General features: G+C 33.1%; 1 protein-coding gene across 1 annotated transcript; it reads left to right on the plus strand.

Moving 5' to 3' along the window:
* Positions 1-5,103: 5,103 nt before the first annotated feature.
* LOC138336280 (transmembrane protein 115-like) lies at positions 5,104-12,318 on the plus strand. Its single transcript, XM_069285706.1, has 3 exons — positions 5,104-5,841; positions 6,657-6,827; positions 7,752-12,318. Exons 1-3 carry the CDS (start codon positions 5,138-5,140, stop codon positions 7,939-7,941), a joined length of 1,065 nt encoding a protein of 354 aa, XP_069141807.1. The 5' UTR covers positions 5,104-5,137; the 3' UTR covers positions 7,942-12,318.
* The last annotated feature ends 9,531 nt before the right edge of the window (positions 12,319-21,849 follow it).

Here is a 21,849-nt window from a genome sequence, read left to right on the forward strand (position 1 = left end):
AGTATAGTACGGTATGTACCACATGGACTTGGTACGAATGATAATCCACAAAGCACACACACAGCTTTTAAACGAATTTTCAACCCACGGTTAATATTAATAAATGATTATGGCCAAGAGGATGGAAATTCGTTGTACAAAGCAGAGTCCTTTTGCACTCTAACTTCCTCAGCTCGGCTAAACCTGCCTATATTATTAGGCTTTTTTTTATTTTTTTTTTTTTTTGCCTAATATATAGACTTTATATTAGGCAAAAAAAAAAAATAAATAAAAAAGCCTAATAATATAGGCAGGTTTAGCGGACTATAACTTCCTCAGCTCGGACTAACAGTTACAATGTGTACATACACGCAGGCTACAGCTGCATGGCCGGGATGTGCAGGATCACAATTTTTAATTTTGAAATCAAATAAATAAAAACTTTTCTGAATTAACAAAATCAACGTCGAACTCTGCTGTATGGTGCCTTGCTGCATATACACAGTGCCCTATGAAAGGGTGGCCTTTGAATTCCACTTTCAAGACCAGATGTCGACATCTTTTAGTTTAGATGTCGACATCAATAACTGACAAGTCGGTGTCACACCGAGCATAAACACGATTAATCGCCGAGTTACCGACTTTCTACATAATTATCTCGGAATCATTATGTGGGCAGGCTCATGTGGTAAGTCGACATATTCTTCTGTTTATGTCGACATCTTCCGATATGATGTCGACTTAATGCCTTAATTATGTCGACATCATAAAGTCGTAAGTCGGCAACTCGATGGCAGAAATATGCCACCATGTGATAAAACCCCTAACCGGCATGTGCCTCTAAGGCTTCCGTAGATATTTCAAGCGTGTCTGCAACGTTGATATTAAGATAGATCAAAGCGTGTTTGTGACACGGACTTTAATCATGTGAGTCGATGTAGTGACAAAGTGAACTACGGGAGACAACTCTTGATAAAAAATGCACCAAAGACAAGACAGAACAAAAGGGGATGGGGGATAAACTAGCTAGGTCACAGATCTTTCGAGAATTTTACAAAATGTTACTGTTTATATATTTAACAAATTTAGCAATTCTGCAACTTTTTGTGGTTTACGCTTTAAATTACTGTTGGATAATTTAATCTTGTGAGCTTTTAGTTGATAAAAACAGAACGGACATGGAAAATGAGATAATACGCTAGAAACATTTGTAATGCCTATCTAAACATATACCAGTTTGATATTTACTTATATTTTGTCTCTAAATAGTAAAATTAATGAAAGCAATCTTCACATCTTTTCGACGACATATTTTTTTCTATGACTTACCTCCCTTGAGTTCCGATGAGTTGTGACGTCATCTGAGACAATCAACTACCGGAAGCCGGTGTGCCGATCGCGGAACTGTCAACATGCATGTGCATTTTAGCCACATGTCTTAGTACTCACGGAAATACACACGGAGAAAAATATGTTATATTTCGACTTATTGGGTAGCGTGATTTATCCCCTACATAATGACACATTATTGACGTCATAACCTATGAAATGACGTCACTACATGTAAATAATGATGTCATTAATGTCGCGGGTACATATGTCATGTGGCTTATGGTGTGCCAGGGGTTAAACCACGAATGAATAAGTAGTTCTTTCCTATTCCTACATAGAATCTACTGGTAATTTTATGAGCGAAATAAGATCGTAGCGAAAATGGACAATTATTGGGGCCCACCTCTTTAGACCTACGTTTTAATAGAAAATCATCTGTTACAAACATACGGAGACATGAAAAATACATGCAGATTAAAAGAAAAAAATCAATAATTTATAAGTTGTGTCCTTTTGCCCCCCATCTTCCTCGACTGAAATGTTCTCAAAATGCGCATTAAAAATAAAAGAGGTCCTTCTGCACATTTTTCATACTTCATTTTAGGGATTTTCATATTTATTTTGGGTTACACAACAATGTGCCGGTGGTGTGAAACAGGTATGTTCAGATCTAGTCTGCTAAACCTGCTCATATCATTAGGCTTTTTTAATTATTTTTTTTTTTTTGCCTAATATATAGGGGGGAAAAAAGCCTAATAATATAGGCAGGTTTAGTGGACTAGTTCAGATCGAGCAGGGTTGCATAATGATATGACGACATTCACAGTTATCATTATTTAATTGCAGGAATTTAAATTCGAAAAATTACCATGTTAAGAACGCTCTAAAGTCATCAAAATAACATCGTAAAACTCATCTCAGCAATCATAAATACATTTAGTAATATTTTTCCTTCTCGGGGGAGACCTTAGGACCCCCAAAAAACAAAATATCTCGCCTTAAGCCCTGCAAAATCATCAAAATACATCGTGAAACTCATATCTCAGTCATTCTAAATTGTAATATCTTTATCAGGGTCTCCCCCGAACCCCCAAAACACCACAATGCTCGCAAATTTGGCCAATTTTAGTACTCATTAATTTCCTGTTATATTCTACATAGTACACTTGCGTATATATATGTAGAATGCGAATTTTACTGATTTTTTTTTTATTTAGACCCCTAGATCGTCTCATAATGGTCAATAGGCTATCTAGTGTGCTGTGGTCTGTGCGTATACTTTTAAAATTTACTAAGGTCGGCAGGTTTCTTATTTCCAAAACTCCGCACGGTTAGAAAATATAATGAAGCGGTCTTGTAAATGATTTGTGTTTTATAAGAAATATATGTTGTTTCATGGTCCTGTGTTAGTTGAACTATTACATGTGTATCTTGTCCACGAGTACATGTCATCCATATTAGGTCATTGTATCTAGTTTCTGTGTTTTGTGTCCCGTCTTTTTTATCGGTCGTGCGTTATATTGTTACTACTGTACATGTTATTCTATTTCGTACACATCCGTAAAACTCATTATAGAACTTTAAGAAAATAAATAAGTCTAGCCCTTTCTGTGCGGTGTTCTGAAAGATTAAGCTTCAAATAGGAAATATAGAGGTGTGCAGTACGTACATAAGGCGGGATAGGGGCACGTTTATCGCGGTATGATAGGGTTTTGGATAGGGTATAAGGGATGGCGGTTTTTTTTTTTATAAATATGCATTATATGTACATGTATGTGCATGTAGCATGTAGTCTCATTGTAATTTGGGTCCATTTTCTTGTAAAGTTATATTTCTTCTTGTTGGTTTAACTTTAAAGACTATGTTTTGAGTTTTAAGTTCCAGACAAAAGTCAAGCGCAACCCCCTTGAACCTGAGTCAGTGGCACACACGTACACGGTGTCAAATGGCTTTTAAAGATGCTCCACCGCCGACAGAGCATAAATGATATTCACCATTTGAACAATAATTGGTGTTTAATCGTGTATATATATGTCTAATTAACACAAACAATAATATAGAATAATTTATTTCGCCTTTGGTGCATGCGCAATCAGTACTTCATTCCATATAGGATATAGTAACACGGATTTTTTTCGGGATGCAATTAATTATATTTCATGTTTTTAACTTGAAGTAAAATTAGAAGCTCACAAACTGTTCAATGGTGGTAATGGTGTAAAGTAAGTAACTTTTGTAACTGAAGAAAAATACTAAATCGTCTGCTCCTGTTTTTGATAGTTAAAATTTACCATTTGTCAGCGGTGGAGCATCTTTAACATACTGAACTTAACAATTTTATAGCCCAGAATATGACGATAAGAATGAGTAAGCTATCGTTTTTATTATATCATTGTATGTTATAGATTATATATTATATACGGATTCATTTCCACTATTCAATATAGCAACTACATGTAGCGCGACATGTAGCGCGACTGTTTTAAATATCTATAATCGCCGATACCGCAACACTGCCCCATTGAGTTTCCCGGCTCTTGTCACAGCTGTTGGTCTCAGATGACGTCACGAATCTACGGCCACCTGGTGATATCAGGGGCGATAAGCGATGCGATCGTTCTAGACAAGGGTCGTTGTGGACTTCGTTTCAAGCACATTTTATGGAAATTACGTCAAATACAACCTGTATTTTTTGTTGGAAATCATAAAGTGCACCACAATAAACAAATATCAACACAAAAATAGCATATTTAAAATCTGTTTTTATCACCTTTAATCTTGTGAGCTTTTAGTTCAAATTTAATGATTTTAAGACTGTTTAAATTGAGTTCATTTTCAAGACATTTACAGTTGTAAATGTATTGTTTTACTAGAAGCAGAATCAAATTTTCAATATGAAAATTATTGTGTGCACTATCTTTTTTGCCGAAAATAAAATCCTGTTTTTCAAATTCAGGACATAGATTATTGGTAATTATAAAAATTCTTAATTGTTCAATCAAATTTGATACATTTTCACAATCCCAAAATATATGAGTGATTGTTTCTGTATATGTTTTACAAAATGTACATAGATTGTTGTTTGATTTACCAATTCTTAATGGGTATGTCTTTGTAGTCAGTACTCTATAGTTTATTCGGAATTGTAACTATTGAGGCTTGGAGCTAGTAGTAGCATTAAAAGGGTGTTTATAAATATTTCCCCATCCATCTCGGATAATTCTTAGGTGGCGCCAAGATCCCTCTGGGATCTCTTGTTTAAATTGTTAGATCAGAGCAATTTTAGCTCTCTACAATAAAGGTCGAAGTGAGAGGAGAAACAAGCAGTTGATTAAAAAAAACTGGCACATTCATGGTAGGTATGAAAAGGGATTGAATTAGTATTAGCCGAGTTGGTTCCATTCATATGTCACACTATAGAGAATCCAATAAAGAATTTTACAGTTATATTATTTCATAAATGAGTGGTATCTCCGATACAATTTAAATCGGTATATTTTATCATATAATTTATATACATAGATCTGATAGTTTTCACCAAGGCTGCAGTATGAACCTTGTAGACCTATTATACAAGTTCTTGTATTTACACAATTTTGATTTTGGATTTCGGATTTAAAGAATATTTCTTTAAATCAATTTTAAAATTGTAAATTCGTATATAAAATATGAGTTTACGTTGGTACGTCTAACTTCAAATGTCTGTTTTAGTTTCTTTCCCCTTTTCACGCATGCTAGTACAAGTTCGTATATGATCAGGAGGCGGCCACGTGGATTTGTTGATGTGTGTGCTGTCAAGGTGTGACGTCACAAGACTTCCGTCAAGATGGCGACGTCCATGATGCAGACCAACTTGACGCAGTTGCGACAGCATCTTTCGGTTGCTGTGGGGAACAGTAGTACTGTGGTTAAAGGTGTAGCAGTTGCAGTAACATGTGGATACTTTTTGACTTTTGCTCAGTCGGCAATATCGTTCCTAGCGGTGACACCGGGCTATGTTATTCCACCAAACTTCTGGTTTTGGACATTTGTTACACACGCCTTCATCGAAGTACATTTTTGGGATGTTCTCATTGATGTTGCCGTGCTTATTCTATGTGGCAAACTGTTAGAACCATTATGGGGTGCTTTAGACATGCTTTTGTTCTTCTTGGTCGTAAATACAGGTGTAGCGATTGCTACTGCATTTACATATTTAGTGTTTTATCTTGTGTCAAAAAATGAGGAGTTTTTGTTTGAGACGTACATCCACGGACTAGCAGGATATATTGCAGGGTTTGCCGTGGCAGTGAAACAAATCATGCCAGACCATGTGCTCGTTACTTCGCCGTTTGGAAAGCTCCGGAATACACACATCCCCCTGTTGCTGCTGTTTGTGGTGGTGACGTTACGCTTGGCTGGTTTACTAGATGGACCATATCCTTTTATGTTTGGGTTTGGCATCCTCATCAGCTGGATCTATTTGAGGTTTTACCAGAAACACACTAATGGAAATAGAGGAGATATGGCAGATAACTTTGGTTTTCCTAGGTAATAAAAATGTGCCATTCCAACAAGAACATAATGCCTTATATCAATAACCTGTCCAATATAGGAAAATAAAAATTAAATCCCTTTTGATACCAAATCACACCATACAATAGCCCAAGTGGTGCCACTCTCGCCTTTTGGCTGTTTACTGGTGTCCTACTATTGATGCATTTTGGCATTCCACATAAGGCCAAAAAAAAAAAAAGTCTGTTTAGTGTTACTTGACCGACCCTCATGTTTTATCCACTTTTCTACAAAAAAAAAAAAAATAAAAAAAAATAATAAAAGTCTGGATTTTAATCTCAGACTGTGGTCCCGGCCATTACTTTAGAGTGAAAGACACTAAAAAAATAAATTTAAAAATATCGCGACCTATCAACCCTATTTTTTTTGCCAATGTAACCCTAAGCAGACATATATTTCTTTAGGCCTAAACTAATTAAAAAATGAGAATTCCCATTTTATAGTATGAAAAATATTTTTGTGGGTTGGTAACTAGACTTTCATTTAATTACTCTTATACTGTAGCTTTCTCCTTACTAGTTAATCCACTTTTTTTATCACAATAACAGTAAAGGCCTTTTGATTTCAATTTATTCTAAATTACTCAAATTTTCATAAAACAGACTACTAATAATTTATTAGGGTGGGGGTTAAGGGAAGAATTCTCCATTAGAAATTTGTGTAAATGTCTTTATTTTTGTTGTTTTCAATTTATGAATTAAAAACATTTAGTTTATACACAATGTCACATTAGGTTGAGAAACTTAATTTACCAAACAATTAAAACAATATGTCTGATTGTTCTGTTTCAGTTTCTTCCCGAGTCAGCTCCAGCCAATTGTAGCAATGCTTTCCAACACTATTTTCTTGGGCTTGGTGAAGATAAAGATTTGTAAGAAGCCCCAGAGAAAGTATGATGTCAGTTCACCCTCCACTATTACCATCACCTTGCCAGGCACTGACCAGGATGCTGAACGCAGACGGTGAGTCACTGCAGTAATTCTGAAACAATTTAGGAAATGTTGGCATGAACATAAAATAAATCTTCAGGCCACACCAATTTGAAACCTATTTCTTTGGGATTTCCCACCCATAAAATGGAAAAGTTAGAAAGAAAAAAAAAACCATCTTACCGCCCCTATTTCAGACACTTGGAAATCTGTAGAACGAAAGTCTGATTTTTTTCTTCCCATTTCTGGCTTGTGTGTGTGGACATGCTGAAATCCTAATCACTGGAGTGCTTGAACCGGTAGGAAAATGAAAGTATAAGCGCAAAGGGAATCAGATTAATAAAAACGAATGCAAAAATGGCGCATGTTTATGTTAACTGTGAGAATTTTCCCGGATATGTTGCCTGTACCATAACAGAATGCACGAGTGAAATTAAATTGTTGGATTCTATAATAGATTTGGGCTTGTATTTATGTCAGTATATGTACATCATATTCTCATTTTTTGATACTGCTCACCCCATTATTTAAGAAAATGATAATTAAAAAAAATGATTAAAACAGTGAAGAAATATCAGTATATGAGCAAAACGATGATTCACCTGAAGTAAAAATGAAAAGAATTTGAGACTTGATACTCATCTTTACAAGCACAACATTGTATCTAAAATAAGTATTTCAGGAGATTCTCATGCCAACTCAAGGACACCAGAAATATAAATCTCGAACATTCAACACATGGATGTTGTTAAATTTACACTGAAAATTTACTAGTCTGAACAATTTAACAATGGCTTACCTCCCTTTATGAGTTTGTTCAATTGAAATTAAAGAAGGTTATTTCCCCTTATGGTTTGTCATTGTTCTAGAGTTGAAGCAAACTTTTACTTACCTCCACACATAGATAAAGTGATATTTACATTACTGGATTTCTATTACAAATTAACAATGTTACAGACAAGTGGCGTTAAAGGCTCTAAATGAGAGACTAAACAAGACGGAGCAGCCTGCCAGCTGGCCATCACTGACAGACGAGGAAGGCAAAGCTTCTCCTGAGAACAGCAGCTCCTCGACCAAGGAACCAGCTCCTCAACAGGACACTGCTGAGCCACAGGAACAGACAGCACAAAAATCTAATGAAAGCTGAAGGACAAAACTTCTCCTGTCAAAGTAACACTTGTATATATATGGATTCGTGCAGACTTCAGATTGATGGCTATTGAATTTTTAAACGTGGAATACCGGTATTTGTTGGAAGGAGATTAATTTAAATTTCAAAGGCAATTTTAAGATTTAGCAAATACCCAAATAATAAGAATGATATGAACACTAAAATATCACACAGTAGTTTTTACAAAAAAAAATTGTAATAATTTCATCATCAGTTTACTGAAAATATTATACATTAGGCATAGCCTATAAGTTTTCTTTACTATAGGAAACTTTTGTTCAGCTTAATAAAACTGTAATACATGTATAAAATACCATTTAAAGGCATATCTTTATCAGTAGAGTAGTTTTTCACACTGTTTATTCGCTCTAAACGGTACATGTAAAACTTATTCATCATTAAAAGTATGCAGTTTGTATTCTGAAAATCACGCACTAAACTGTTTAACAGTTCAAAACCTCATTAAGTTATATGTATATATAGTGTGATTTGGTGTCCCGTTAAAAGCATAGGAATATTTTCAAGAAAATCTTGACTGGGTTTTTTTTTATTTTTAATCAAACAACAACAAAATATAATGGTGATATACCATCAAAACAGTGTACTGAAATTTAAAAATCTGTATAGTTATTATCTCCCTTTAATGTATATCCACTTCTTGGAATCTGTACTTTAGTACAATAATTTTGCTATCAATACTATAGTTGTATTCATAAACATATAATACCATGCTGAATGTCTTATTGGAGTAAGAAAAGTAAAAAAAAAACTTAAAAAAAAAAAAAAAAATCATACATAATCGTGTCTTGTCCAGTGTTCATGGTTTCACTTGTTTGTTGAAATGTATAAAAGTTTGTAACGTGAACTTTGTCTGACAAAGAAAGTTCATCCAATGAAATGACATAGTTACACAAACATGTCAATGAGGATGGGCAAAGATAAAAATAAAAGTGTTGGTTGTGACTGGGATGACAAGTACCTATGAACAAGTACTGGATGTGATTTGTCAACCACAACAACAAAGAAAAGAGAAAAATAGTTAGAAATTGTATGAACACATACTGGTTGCATAATGTGGCATGTAAAGGGAGGTATAATTTTCCTTGGTATTTTCTCTAATGGTAAGGAGGTTTCATGGGTCAAAATTTTAGGATATTGTTTTTGTCCAATTTTGCTTATTTGTATTTATTGTTCAAAAGCAACCACAGAAATATATATATATGACATGTTATACAGTTGTCGAGAATGATCCTTATGTATGAGCTTCGCTTTTTTATACGATGCCTAGCAAACCCATGTTAATTTTTTGTACTAAAATGTGTATCTTTTGTTCTATGCTTTGAATCGAATTCTCAATATTCTGGGGCCAAGCAGGAAAAAGATGAAAGAAAGAACAACTGGTAGAAGCTGCACAAGAGATTCTGATTCTGTCAAAATGACATAAGTTTTTTTTTTTTTTTGTGAATGGATGTTAAAACCACCAATAGGTTTAGAAGAAACATCATTCACGTGGGTAATTGAAGGCACTGATCATAGTTCACCTTATACCTGGATGTTAAAAGAATGTTAAACATTTTAAGTCCTTTAATGCTTTCCGCTAATGAAAAGGCACAGTAAATGTACATACAAGGTACAAGTACTAGGAATATTTCAATCCTTGTTTATGTACATATATTGGTCGAACCTTAGGTCAGTGTGTGGAGGGACTCTTTATCTATATTTGTGTGCATTACATACATGTGTTATGTAAATTTATAGACATTAAGGAGTGGATGCCAAAACCCTGTGAACTCAAAAGATAACCGAATAAAGGGGGGTAACTGTGTATGTATTGTTAATATATGTTATTAATGTTAATATACCTATATTCTTCTTAACATTTCTATGTTTTGGGAAGCAGAGGTTTTGCCCAATGTTTATTAATACAAAGTAGTTAGTGTAACATTTTCTATAAGATATGTATATATTGATAATTTATTTTTCTGCTATATCACAATGTACAGTACATGCTTTACCTTGTAACTTTTGGATAAATACATGAAATCTTTGTTCCCCGTCTGTGTGTTTGTCTGGAGGATTACAAATACTGTTCAATCTCTGATGAGGTTGTTAAGTCAAAGCCTTTTTTTCTTTCGTACAAAAACAAATATGTTTGAAAGTTTTAATTTGATATCAAGTACTTTCTTGCGAAAATGCATGATCTTACAATTAATGGTAGGAAGTACAATAAAACTGGGGTAATTGGTAGGTTATTATTCAAACCCATTCCACTTAGTTTTAAAGAGTATATATGGGCATTGTGAGAAATCTCGGTAGTAAGCTGGTAGCACCAAAATACTAATAGTAACTCCGACTGTATGCTTTTCTAGGAGTTACTGATATTAAAGATTGAATTGTGAAATGCCCAATAACCATAGATTACAATGCAATGAATATGATCTATTATATTATAGACCATATTTAGCCTGCAGTGTTGTGTTAATATTAAAGATATAAGACTCTATATGATTAATTAATTCTGCCATTTCCTGTGTTGTTTATTTTGAATACATTATGTTATCATTCTTTTCATTAATAATTCCACTTATTATTCACTCAATCCTCTGCTTTATGTTTCTTGTTTGTGTAATTATTTATTATATGATAATCAGAATATTATTATTCTAATTTAAAACTTACAGATAAGTATGCTGCCATTATGTTGTCCCAACAGAGCTCCCTGTTACTGTTTGTCCCACAATTGCATCAAGACTTGGTCCAGTAGGATAGCTGTATTCTGTCTTTTCATAGTACAGAGTTATCTCCCCCTACGGGCAAGCTTTGATTATAACATCATTTGTTTGTGAGATAAAAATTATATGAGTATCTTTGAGAATACTAATTTTTACACTCATCACCACAAGGGGAGATAACTCTGTAATATACAAAAACAGAATATCTATTTCACAGAATAATATCTGCCTGGCTGTGATTAACAAAGTTTAATGAAGTTATTTAGTTTCTTTTTCTTCATTTGATCTTCATATTCCAAAAGCGATACAGGTTATTTATATACAGTATATATACATGTATATATATCCTTTGACCCTATATATTTATATTCTATAAAATGTAATGAAGTAAAAGAATGGTGTTTGTATCAGACCTCCATACGGAACTGATGAGTCAGACCATGTGCCAATGTGTACTGTCGATAACAGGTGCTTGGTGCTGTTAATTCACGAAAGGAAATTTAACCAATGGACAATTGGCTTTCATGGCTTCAGCAATGAGTGCTTAGAAATTGATCACATGTAATATATTTTCTTGTTACTTTTACACATTTTAACAATGTTATTGCAGTTTCATGTATCTAATTATATGTTAAGGAATCAATGTTAGCGGTTTTCAATTCATTTTAAAAATGAATGTCTGCTTATGAAATATTTCTCTGTATATATACTGATGGGATAAGAAAACTATGGTTATTGAGTTTGAATGAAGTGTTGTTGAAAGCTAAATGTGATGACTGTGTTAATGCTTGATAGAATGTAAATACAATCTGGAAAATAGTCCTGTGTTGTTATCATTGTATGACTTTGTATGTCTCTATTTACCATATTTCGATATGTTAGAATTGTTTCCCGTAGTTTCATTTTTTAAAGTGATCATAAGTTAAAAGCTTAAGAAAAGTGTTCAAAGCTTACATTCCCAAAGGACAAATGACCTTATTCCTTTGCCAATTTTATGTTCATATGACCATGTACCGCTACATATATAGAAAATGACATCTTATTAAAGTTTGTAAAGAAAATTGCTTTGTCAATGTGAAGATTGCTTTGTCAATGTTAAGATTGCTTTGTCAATGTTAAGATTGCTTTGTCAATGTTAAGATTGCTTTGTCAAAGAAAATTGCTTTGTCAATGTGAAGATTGCTTTGTCAATGTTAAGATTGCTTTGTCAATGTTAAGATTGCTTTGTCAATGTTAAGATTGCTTTGTCAATGTTAAGACAACAACATTATTCGTCTATTATCTACATCACTTCTCCTCACCAAAACTGTAGTTATTCATTAAACTTTGTAGTCAATCACAACTGTATTTCCCGTATATTGTACCCAAGACATACTAGTGTCGTCATCACTTCTATCATAAACCATTCCTAGCTCAGCATCTATCATTGGGATTTTATATGCTTGACACATTTAACTCTACCGATAGTCCTTGACAACTATGAAAGCTGTAGTGTAATTGTAATTATAATTATCAAATCATAATTACTAGGAAGGCAATAACCCAAAACATATATGGTATGATATGAAATAGCTTCCCTTTGAAACAAAAACTAAAGTTTCCAAAAAACGTTAATAACATCCAAGAAATATAAATTGATGGCCTAAGATGAGGTAACAATACCAAACAAACGCAAGATTTCCTCTGAAATCTATGTTACAGTGAAGCTACCTTTCTCTGTTTTGCCCTCTGTCACAGTAATAGCCAACTACCGCTCGGTAATAAGGACGACAGCAGGAAACAAAATACGAACTGCATTATGAAAATTGAAATTTAAATCTAATTGTTTAGAAGGTGATTACAGGTATAGTATCAGCGGTAAGCTAATAACTTTTGTTACTCTACAAATTTATCAATCTTGTTTAACATTTCAATTAAAAAAACTAAAAGCCGTTTCGTAAAGGTAGTGGGTCTTTAATAGCAAAACTAGTAAGACAGAAACAAGTTAGGAATACATTTGATATACAACAATATAAAATGGTGTTACAATCTGAGTAAACTAATCTGCTTATGCTTTATGCTACTCAAGAAGATAAAGTTTGAACAGTACAAAATGATCAAGCTACTTCAGCACAGGAAGATAAATTTACAACACATAAGATGATAAAGTTACAACACAAGATGATAAAGTTACAACACAAGATGATAAAGTTACAAGACAAGATGATAAAGTTACAACACATGATGATAAAGTTACTATACGACACATGATGATAAAGTTACAACACAAGATGATAAAGTTACAAGACAAGATGATAAAGTTACGACACAAGATAATAAAGTTACAAAACACATGATGATAAAGTTACAACACATAAGATGATAAATTTTACAACACAAGATGATAAAGTTACAGCACACGATGATAAAGTTACAACACAAGATGATAAAGTTACAACACAAGATGATAAAGTTTACAACACAAGATGATAAAGTTACAACACACAAGATTATAAGTTACAACACAAGATGATAAATTAAAACCACACAAAATGATGAAGTTACATTACAAGATGATAAAGTTACAACAACATAAGATGAAAAATTACAACAACACACAAAATCATAAAGTTACAACAACACAAAGATGATAAATTTACAACACAAGATGAATAAAAATACAAAAAACACAAAGATGATGAAGTTACAACACAAGATGATAAAGTTACAACAACACAAGATGATAAAGTTACAACAACACTAGATGATAAAGTTACAACAACACAAGATGATAAAGTTACAACAACACTAGATGATAAAGTTACAACAACAGATGATAACAACAACAAGATGACACACAGATGATAAAGTTACAACACAAGATGATAAAGTTACAACAACACAAGATGATAAAGTTACAACAACACAAGATGATAATACAACACAAGATGATAAAGTTACAACACAAGATGATAAAGTTACAACACAAGATGATAAAGTTACACAACACAAGATGATAAGTTACAACAACACAAAATGATAAAGTTACAACAACATAAGATGATAAGTTACAACACACAAGATGATAAAGTTACAACACAAGATGATAAAGTTACAACAACACAGATGATAAAGTTACAACAACACAAGATGATAAAGTTACAACAACACAACATGATAAAGTTACAACAACACAAGATGAACGAAGTTACAACAACACAAGATGAGAAGTTACAACAACACAAGATGATAAAGTTACAACAACACAAGATGATAAAGTTAAACAACACAAGATGATAAAGTTACAACAACACAAGATGATAAAGTTACAACACACAGATGATAAAGTTACAACACATGATGATAAAGTTACAAACACAAGATGATAAAGTTACACAACAGATGATAAAGTTACAACACAAGATGATAAAGTTACAACACAAAGATGATAAAGTTACAACACAGATGATAAAGTTACAACACAAGATGATAAAGTTACAACACACAGATGATAAAGTTACAACACAAGATGATAAAGTTACACACAGATGATAAAGTTACAACACAAGATGATAAAGTTACACACAAGATGATAAGTTACACACAGATGATAAAGTTACAACACACAAGATGATAAAGTTACACACAGATGATAAAGTTACAAACACAGATGATAAAGTTACAACAACACAATGAAAAGTTACAACAACACAAGATGATAAAGTTACAACAAACAAAGATGATAAAGTTACAACAACACAAATGATAAAGTTACAACAACATAAAATGATAAAGTTACAACAACACAAGATGATTAAGTTACAACAACACAAGATGATAAAGTTACAACAACACAAGATGATAAAGTTACAACAACACAAGATGATAAAGTTACAACACAAGATGATAAAGTTACAACAACACAAGATGATAAAGTTACAACAACACAAGATGATAAAGTTACAACACAAGATGATGAACTTACAACAACACAAGATGATAAAGTTACAACAACACAAGATGATAAAGTTACAACAACACAAGATGATAAAGTTACAACAACACAAGATGATAAAGTTACAACAACACAAGATGATAAAGTTACAACAACACAAGATGATAAAGTTACAACAACACAAGATGATAAAGTTACAACAACACAAAGATGATAAGTTACAACAACACAAATGATAAAGTTACAACAACACAAAATGATAAAGTTACAACAACACAAGATGATGAAGTTACAACAACACAAGATGATAAAGTTACAACAACACAAGATGATAAAGTTACAACACAAGATGATGAACTTACAACAACACAAGATGATAAAGTTACAACACAAGATGATAAAGTTACAACAACACAAGATGATGAAGTTACAACAACACAAGATGATAAAGTTACAACAACACAATAACAACAAATGATAAAGTTACAACAACACAAGATGATGAAGTTACAACAACACAAGATGACGAAGTTACAACAACACAAAATGATGAACTTACAACAACACAACATGATGAATTACAACAACACAAATGATAAGTTACAACAACACAAGATGACGAAGTTACAACAACACAAGATGATAAAGTTACAACAACACAAAATGATAAAGTTACAACAACACAACATGATGAACTTACAACAACACAACATGATGAAGTTACAACAACACAAGATGACGAAGTTACAACAACACAAAATGATGAACTTACAACAACACAACATGATGAACTTACAACAACACAACATGATAAAGTTACAACAACACAAGATGAGAAGTTACAACAACACAACATGATGATACAAGTTACATTACAACAATACAAGATGATGAAGTTACAACAACACAACATGATGAACTTACAACAACACAACATGATAAAGTTACAACAACAACAAAGATGACGAAGTTACAACAACACAACATGATAAGTTACAACAACACAAGATGATTAAGTTACAACAACACAAGATGATAAAGTTACAACAACACAAGATGATGAACTTACAACAACACAAGATGATAAAGTTACAACACAAGATGATAGAGTTACAACAACATAAGATGATAAAGTTACAACAACAAGATGATGAACTTACAACAACACAAGATGATGAACTTACAACAACACAAGATGATAAAGTTACAACACAAGATGATAAAGTTACAACACAAGATGATGAACTTACAACAACACAAGATGATAGAGTTACAACAACACAAGATGATAAAGTTACAACACACAAGATGATGAATTACAACAACACAAGATGATGAACTTACAACAACACAAGATGATGAACTTACAACAACACAAGATGATAAAGTTTACAACACAAGATGATAAAGTTACAACACAAGATGATAGAGTTACAACAACATAAAATGATAAAGTTACTACAACACAAGATGATGAACTTACAACAACACAAGATGATGAACTTACAACAACACAAGATGATAAAGTTACAACAACACAAGATGATAGAGTTACAACAACACAAGATGATAAAGTTACAACAACAAAAGATGATAAAGTTACTAGAACACAAGATGATAAAGCTACAACAACACAAAATGATACAGTTACAACAAAATGATAAAGTTACACAACACAAGATGATAAAGTTACAACACAAGATGATAAAGTTACAACAACACAAGATGATAAATTTAAAAACATCCAATGTGACAAAGAACTTAGAATGGCACAAGATGAGAAGTTGCAACAGCAAAAGGCGATTAAGTCGAAGCAGCACAAACAAGATAAAATAACAACACCAGGTTGTAAAAAGAGATATGCATATTTTTATTTGTTTACAATTAAAGAAAACGGACCAGGACCACGAACCAGACGGCTTCATCATAGCATATTACACAAATCTTCTTAGTAAGACGTTTAGCCAAGACCTTATAATTGCATTGTGAGTGGTGATACTAACGTTAATTCGGGTTCTTCGTTACATTTAAAAGTCTCGATTTGTAAATCACAACTATTTGATATACTTACATATTTAGATGGTACTCTGGTGTAGTATTAAATACGTGTAACACATACTCGTAATATCATATTGTACTGTCGGGATTCTAAATAGCGAGGATTTGGCCCGACTTTGTATTATGATATAAATCAGAGAAAGTGAGAGACCGCTAAGTGTTTTAATCCTTAATCCTACCCCCACGGAGAGTAATCGGATAGAATGATCTCACGCGTGACACGCATTGTCAGGTTTATTCCAAAATTGTTCATTTTCAAGATGAAAGTTAAGTTTTAACCAAAATATAGTATGGCATCGGTCACAATTTGATGTAAGATACCCAGCCTAGAAACGTATGTGTTGGTGAGAAATAAACACGGCTTTATAATTCATCTCAACGATATTTATTGTTTTTAAAACATAATTCAGCTCGTATACATGTATATCAAAATAGTTAATTATATTGAAACACATGTACATGTCAGAAAATAGGACTCCATATTAACAATTTGCAGCTTCTGCTCTTAGCAAACGTTACTTCATAAGCATCCGTAATGTTTCGTAAGTTACTGCAATCAACCAGTAGGATTGTTTTGTAATTAAAATAATTAGCAAAATTTATAAGAGATAAATCGATGTATTAATATCCATTTTAAATGACTTTAATGTTTATTAATAATTGTAAAATAAATTGTAATATATCGTTCCCTTCTATATTGTGTGAACGTTTTCGTCATGTTTTCATTTAAATAACATAAAATTTGAGCTAATGACGTGTTTGAGGAAAATTTAGGATGCCGTTATTTCAAGGATGGAGACCACTATAATGCATAGAGGGTATTGTTTCTTGGTGAATTGTAATTACAAACCGATACAAATAACAACCTATCTTATTTATCGTTCTTTTTGTCCGAGACTTTTGAATGAATGGTATGCAGTGCATCCTCGATATGCAGTATAAATAACTTGAAACATCCAATGAAAAATATCTTTCTCTAAGAAGACAAAATCTGCAGTATAAATAACTTGAAAAATCCACATCGAAGTACACATTGCTTATAGATATTGTAAATCTTTTATTAATTCCAAAGAAATAAAGACAGAAATCTTTATACAGATGTACTTCCAATCTGATCTCATATTTTGCTTTTGTTTATACATAAATATTTGTTGAAGGGAGTATTCTAAAACGTCCCATACCTTTCCCCCAATCATCTCGCTTGATTCTTAATCAATTTATGTAAGCCGAAAATGAACAATAATGTGATTAATTCCTCTTAAAATATCACGTTTGAGAACAGGAGTTAGTATAGGATACACGTATATCTACAACATTAACACGGAGAATTGCCATCACATGTACCTACACATGAAGAACGCTAATAAGTTATGAGTCATTTGAAGCAATTTTTAACCTTATCGAGAAAAGAATTTTCTGAGAAAACATTCTCATTTTAATTTTGAGATGTGTTAGATTAGAGATGAAAAAGTTGAATTGAAAATATCCAAAATGAAAATATTATCCATATCTAATTATTTAGCAATTAATGGCTGTGATATAACAATATATCCACAAGGTGTCAACACTATGATTATACAATATTTTTCAAGTAACTTCTTGTCGCAGCCTTGCGGTACATGTATAAGGGCCGTAATCCCCTAATACGGGACATCAGAGGGGGCCAATTACCACATCGCTAAGTCGGGCTTTATTTTCAGTCGGCACAACAAAACTTAATTTCTAACTATAACGAAATACTGAGCTACCTGACCACGAGATGTGACTTGTTTAAGATTTGGGTCACTCGGGTATAAAACTGGCTGTAACAGGGCTTTACGTACATTTGGGTAGTGACCAGAGGACTGGACAGAATTGACCACAGACCCACGTGCCAGGTAGGCTGTTCTAAATATATAATCATCATGTACTAATGTTATCAAGTTTGGTCATAAACCATTGTCCAGGGTCATTTTTTCTTCTTCTTCTTCTTCTTCTTCTTCTTCTATTCTTTGGACTAATTTTATTCTTATATATTTTTCATGAATAATTATACAAACAATTTTTATTTTATGAGTTAGGATAGCATCGCATTGTATTGCGACACTGTTTAAAATAAAATAGTGCATTATTTCTAAAATGCATTTTGATTCATTGTTTAAGAAAAAATATATATATCTAAAGTGTTCCGTCATATGGTAACCAGATTAGTGCTAGGGTTTCATTGCGAAGCAGTGATTCTTTAATTTAAACAAATGATGAAATTCTGTCATATAATGGAAATGTTTCAACATTAAGATAATAGTCACACTAATTTACTCCAGCATCCATTTTATATGATAAGAGAAGTTTAGTCAAAATCGTGATCGTGATTAATGCATTTTGGTTCATGATGACCTTTATTGGGCTCACTGCGGAACTTTATCTTATTTACTGAGCACTGCTGAAGAGCTGATGTCGAGCCCCACGAGTTTGGCCAGATGAACACCAGGAATGATTTTTACCCAAAATGTGTTGCGTAGGCGTTGTGCACAGTCGATACTTAATACTGTGTACTCCGACTACCTAACATTGAACCTCGGGGAAACCGACACTTCAGAAAAAAAACCTCTGGACACCGACAGTTCAGGCATCAAATTCCAATAAATCTCAGGGAGTCGACACATCGGACAACACGTGGCAGCAAACCAGAAGGGACTTCGATGAGGATTTTAATTATTTGTATTGCTAAATACTTATAAATGCATTTCCTACATGATACTTCTCTTTGGCTAACATTTTAGGAAGGAAAATATGCATCAGCTAGGCCTATGCTGCAATCTCATTGGCTGGCTATATAAAGGCTCTCTTCTCGGGACGCATCGTAGTTTATCTGTGGCTTCAGCTACGCAGCAGAGACACAACGAAAAAGGGAAGATTGCAGCATAAGGCCTTGCTCATGCATATTTTATCCGGATCGGCCACCGTGAATATTAATTAGCTGCCGTTCAAGGTGTTTGTCATAATGAGGCTTATATCACAGGCGTCTGCATTTGGTTTTGGAAAAATACAATGTCCTTATAGTAGGGGTAGGTTATTATATTTATTATCAAACCAGAAGCAGACACCTGTGCTTATATCGTCTTAATGACGGCACTTTGGTATAGATGTGTAGGATGATTTTGAAAGGAAAATTATCGCTCTTTCCAACGGTAGTAACCGTTTTTATGACGTTGAACTAGAAATGTGTTTTTATAGCCGCTAAAGGTAGGCGGGTTAGATATTTGAGTCTAAAAGCTTGCCACCCTTCTCGTATATAGTACATGTAGAGTATGATATTTTATCGTTTTTTTATTGTAACATTGAAGAAATACACCAAATCCAAGATGTGTGTCATACTGGTTTTATTCCTTCTTGTTTAGATCGACACAATTCAGGCATTTGGTCTGCAAAAATACAAAAAGTATATCCAGTTGCAGAACAACAAATATAATCAAATTACACAGATAAAGCTAAATAGGGAATAATTAACAATTAACTGATAACATTTTCAGTTATATATAATAGAATTATAAATTATCTATTAAAGTTCACACAATTACTTTATACTATATACATTTTTCATATAACACCGAAGAACAGTATGATTTACAGACAAGTGAATTGTACTCACAAATATACAAACTACAAATGTAGAATGATAACTCACTCTAATCAAGGATTATGGAGTTTCACATTCACGTTACATGTTGATGTTCAATATAACAGATATTGCATGATTCAAAAGCGGTAAATTGTAACTTTGTTGATTATTGTAGATGTATACTATTTAAATGCGTGCTAGCTGTCTTCTAGACGATCTGGAACTGACCAGCTCTTACCAAGGAAATATGGTTTGAACTGACCAGTTGATCTGATTGGCCGAAATCTATCGTTACTTTCCGTAGTGTTTAATTTTCTTTAATACGCTGAATATTTATAATAGTATAAAACTTAAATTATTACAATTAAAAAAAACCATAGGCTATATATAAAATAACTTATAGAATATCGCATATAGTTTTTGACTGAATGTCACATGACTATCACGTGACCTTGATAGTCTATATTTAAAGTATGTACAATTCACATTATTACATTATCTAGAGCTCTAAAACGTCTAAAAATGGTCTTAGGGCACTCTGGTGGGTCAGTGATTATATAATCTGTAATTAATTCTCGTGCCAGGTCCCTGTGGCGCCTACCACTTTTTCTTGGAGGTGGTTCCACGGTTCGATTGTCTTTACAAAGAAGGAATGCCTATATTGCTTTGTTTTACTGTCTGTAATTTTGAGGCCTCGCTGTTTTAGCACACTTAATTTTCAATGATCTTGCTCGTGAATGGTCTTCTTTATATGGATCGAGACCACAATTAAATACGCAAAAATATTACACCGGCGAAATCAATGGATATCAGGCGGATTATGTGATAAAATAGTATTATATGAATGCTGTCTGTGTTGTTCTAAAGACTCTAGCCGAAGTTCTTTTTCTCATGTTTGTGACGGTACCTGGCTCTGTGGTTATGAAGTTTTCTTTATGAATCGTATGCCTCTATTTTGTATTCGTTCCAGTTTGTCTGTATCCCCTTGTTGATATGGATTCCATATTGTTGCTCCATATTCTAAGTTTGACCTAACTAGGGTGATATTATAAGACTCTTTCATATGTGGATATGAAGGATAGGGATATTCTACCCGAGGGTCACAAAATGTAGTAAAACCCGAGGCTTGCCGAGGGTTTTGCAACATTTTGTGACCCCGAGGGTAGAATACCAAGTTATACCATGTAATCCAGAAAATACAGCCTCAGGCGACATGAGTGTATTGCCCTTGACCAGCCAGGTATGACAGAAAAGCTGTTCTTCTGCATAGTTCTAGAACATTTCTGAAGTTTCTTCTGAGAAAGCCGAGTGTTGTTTTCCCCTTTTATGCAAAATCCATTGATCTGTATATAGGCTCCATTTCAGGTCGTTAGATATCTGGAATCCTAAGAATGAATTATCTTTTATCCTAAAACTTTCAATGTTTAGTTCATAGAATCGTTGAGAGCTCTTATTTATGCTTATGATGTAACATATTGAAATAAGGATATATTAAAAAGATATGCATCTGTCGCAAGATTAAATATTATTCATCTGCGTGAAAAACTGTAAATATAAGG

This window comes from Argopecten irradians, chromosome 12 (genome assembly GCF_041381155.1).
Source record: "Argopecten irradians isolate NY chromosome 12, Ai_NY, whole genome shotgun sequence".
In the NCBI taxonomy this organism is placed as follows: Eukaryota; Metazoa; Mollusca; class Bivalvia; order Pectinida; family Pectinidae; genus Argopecten; species Argopecten irradians.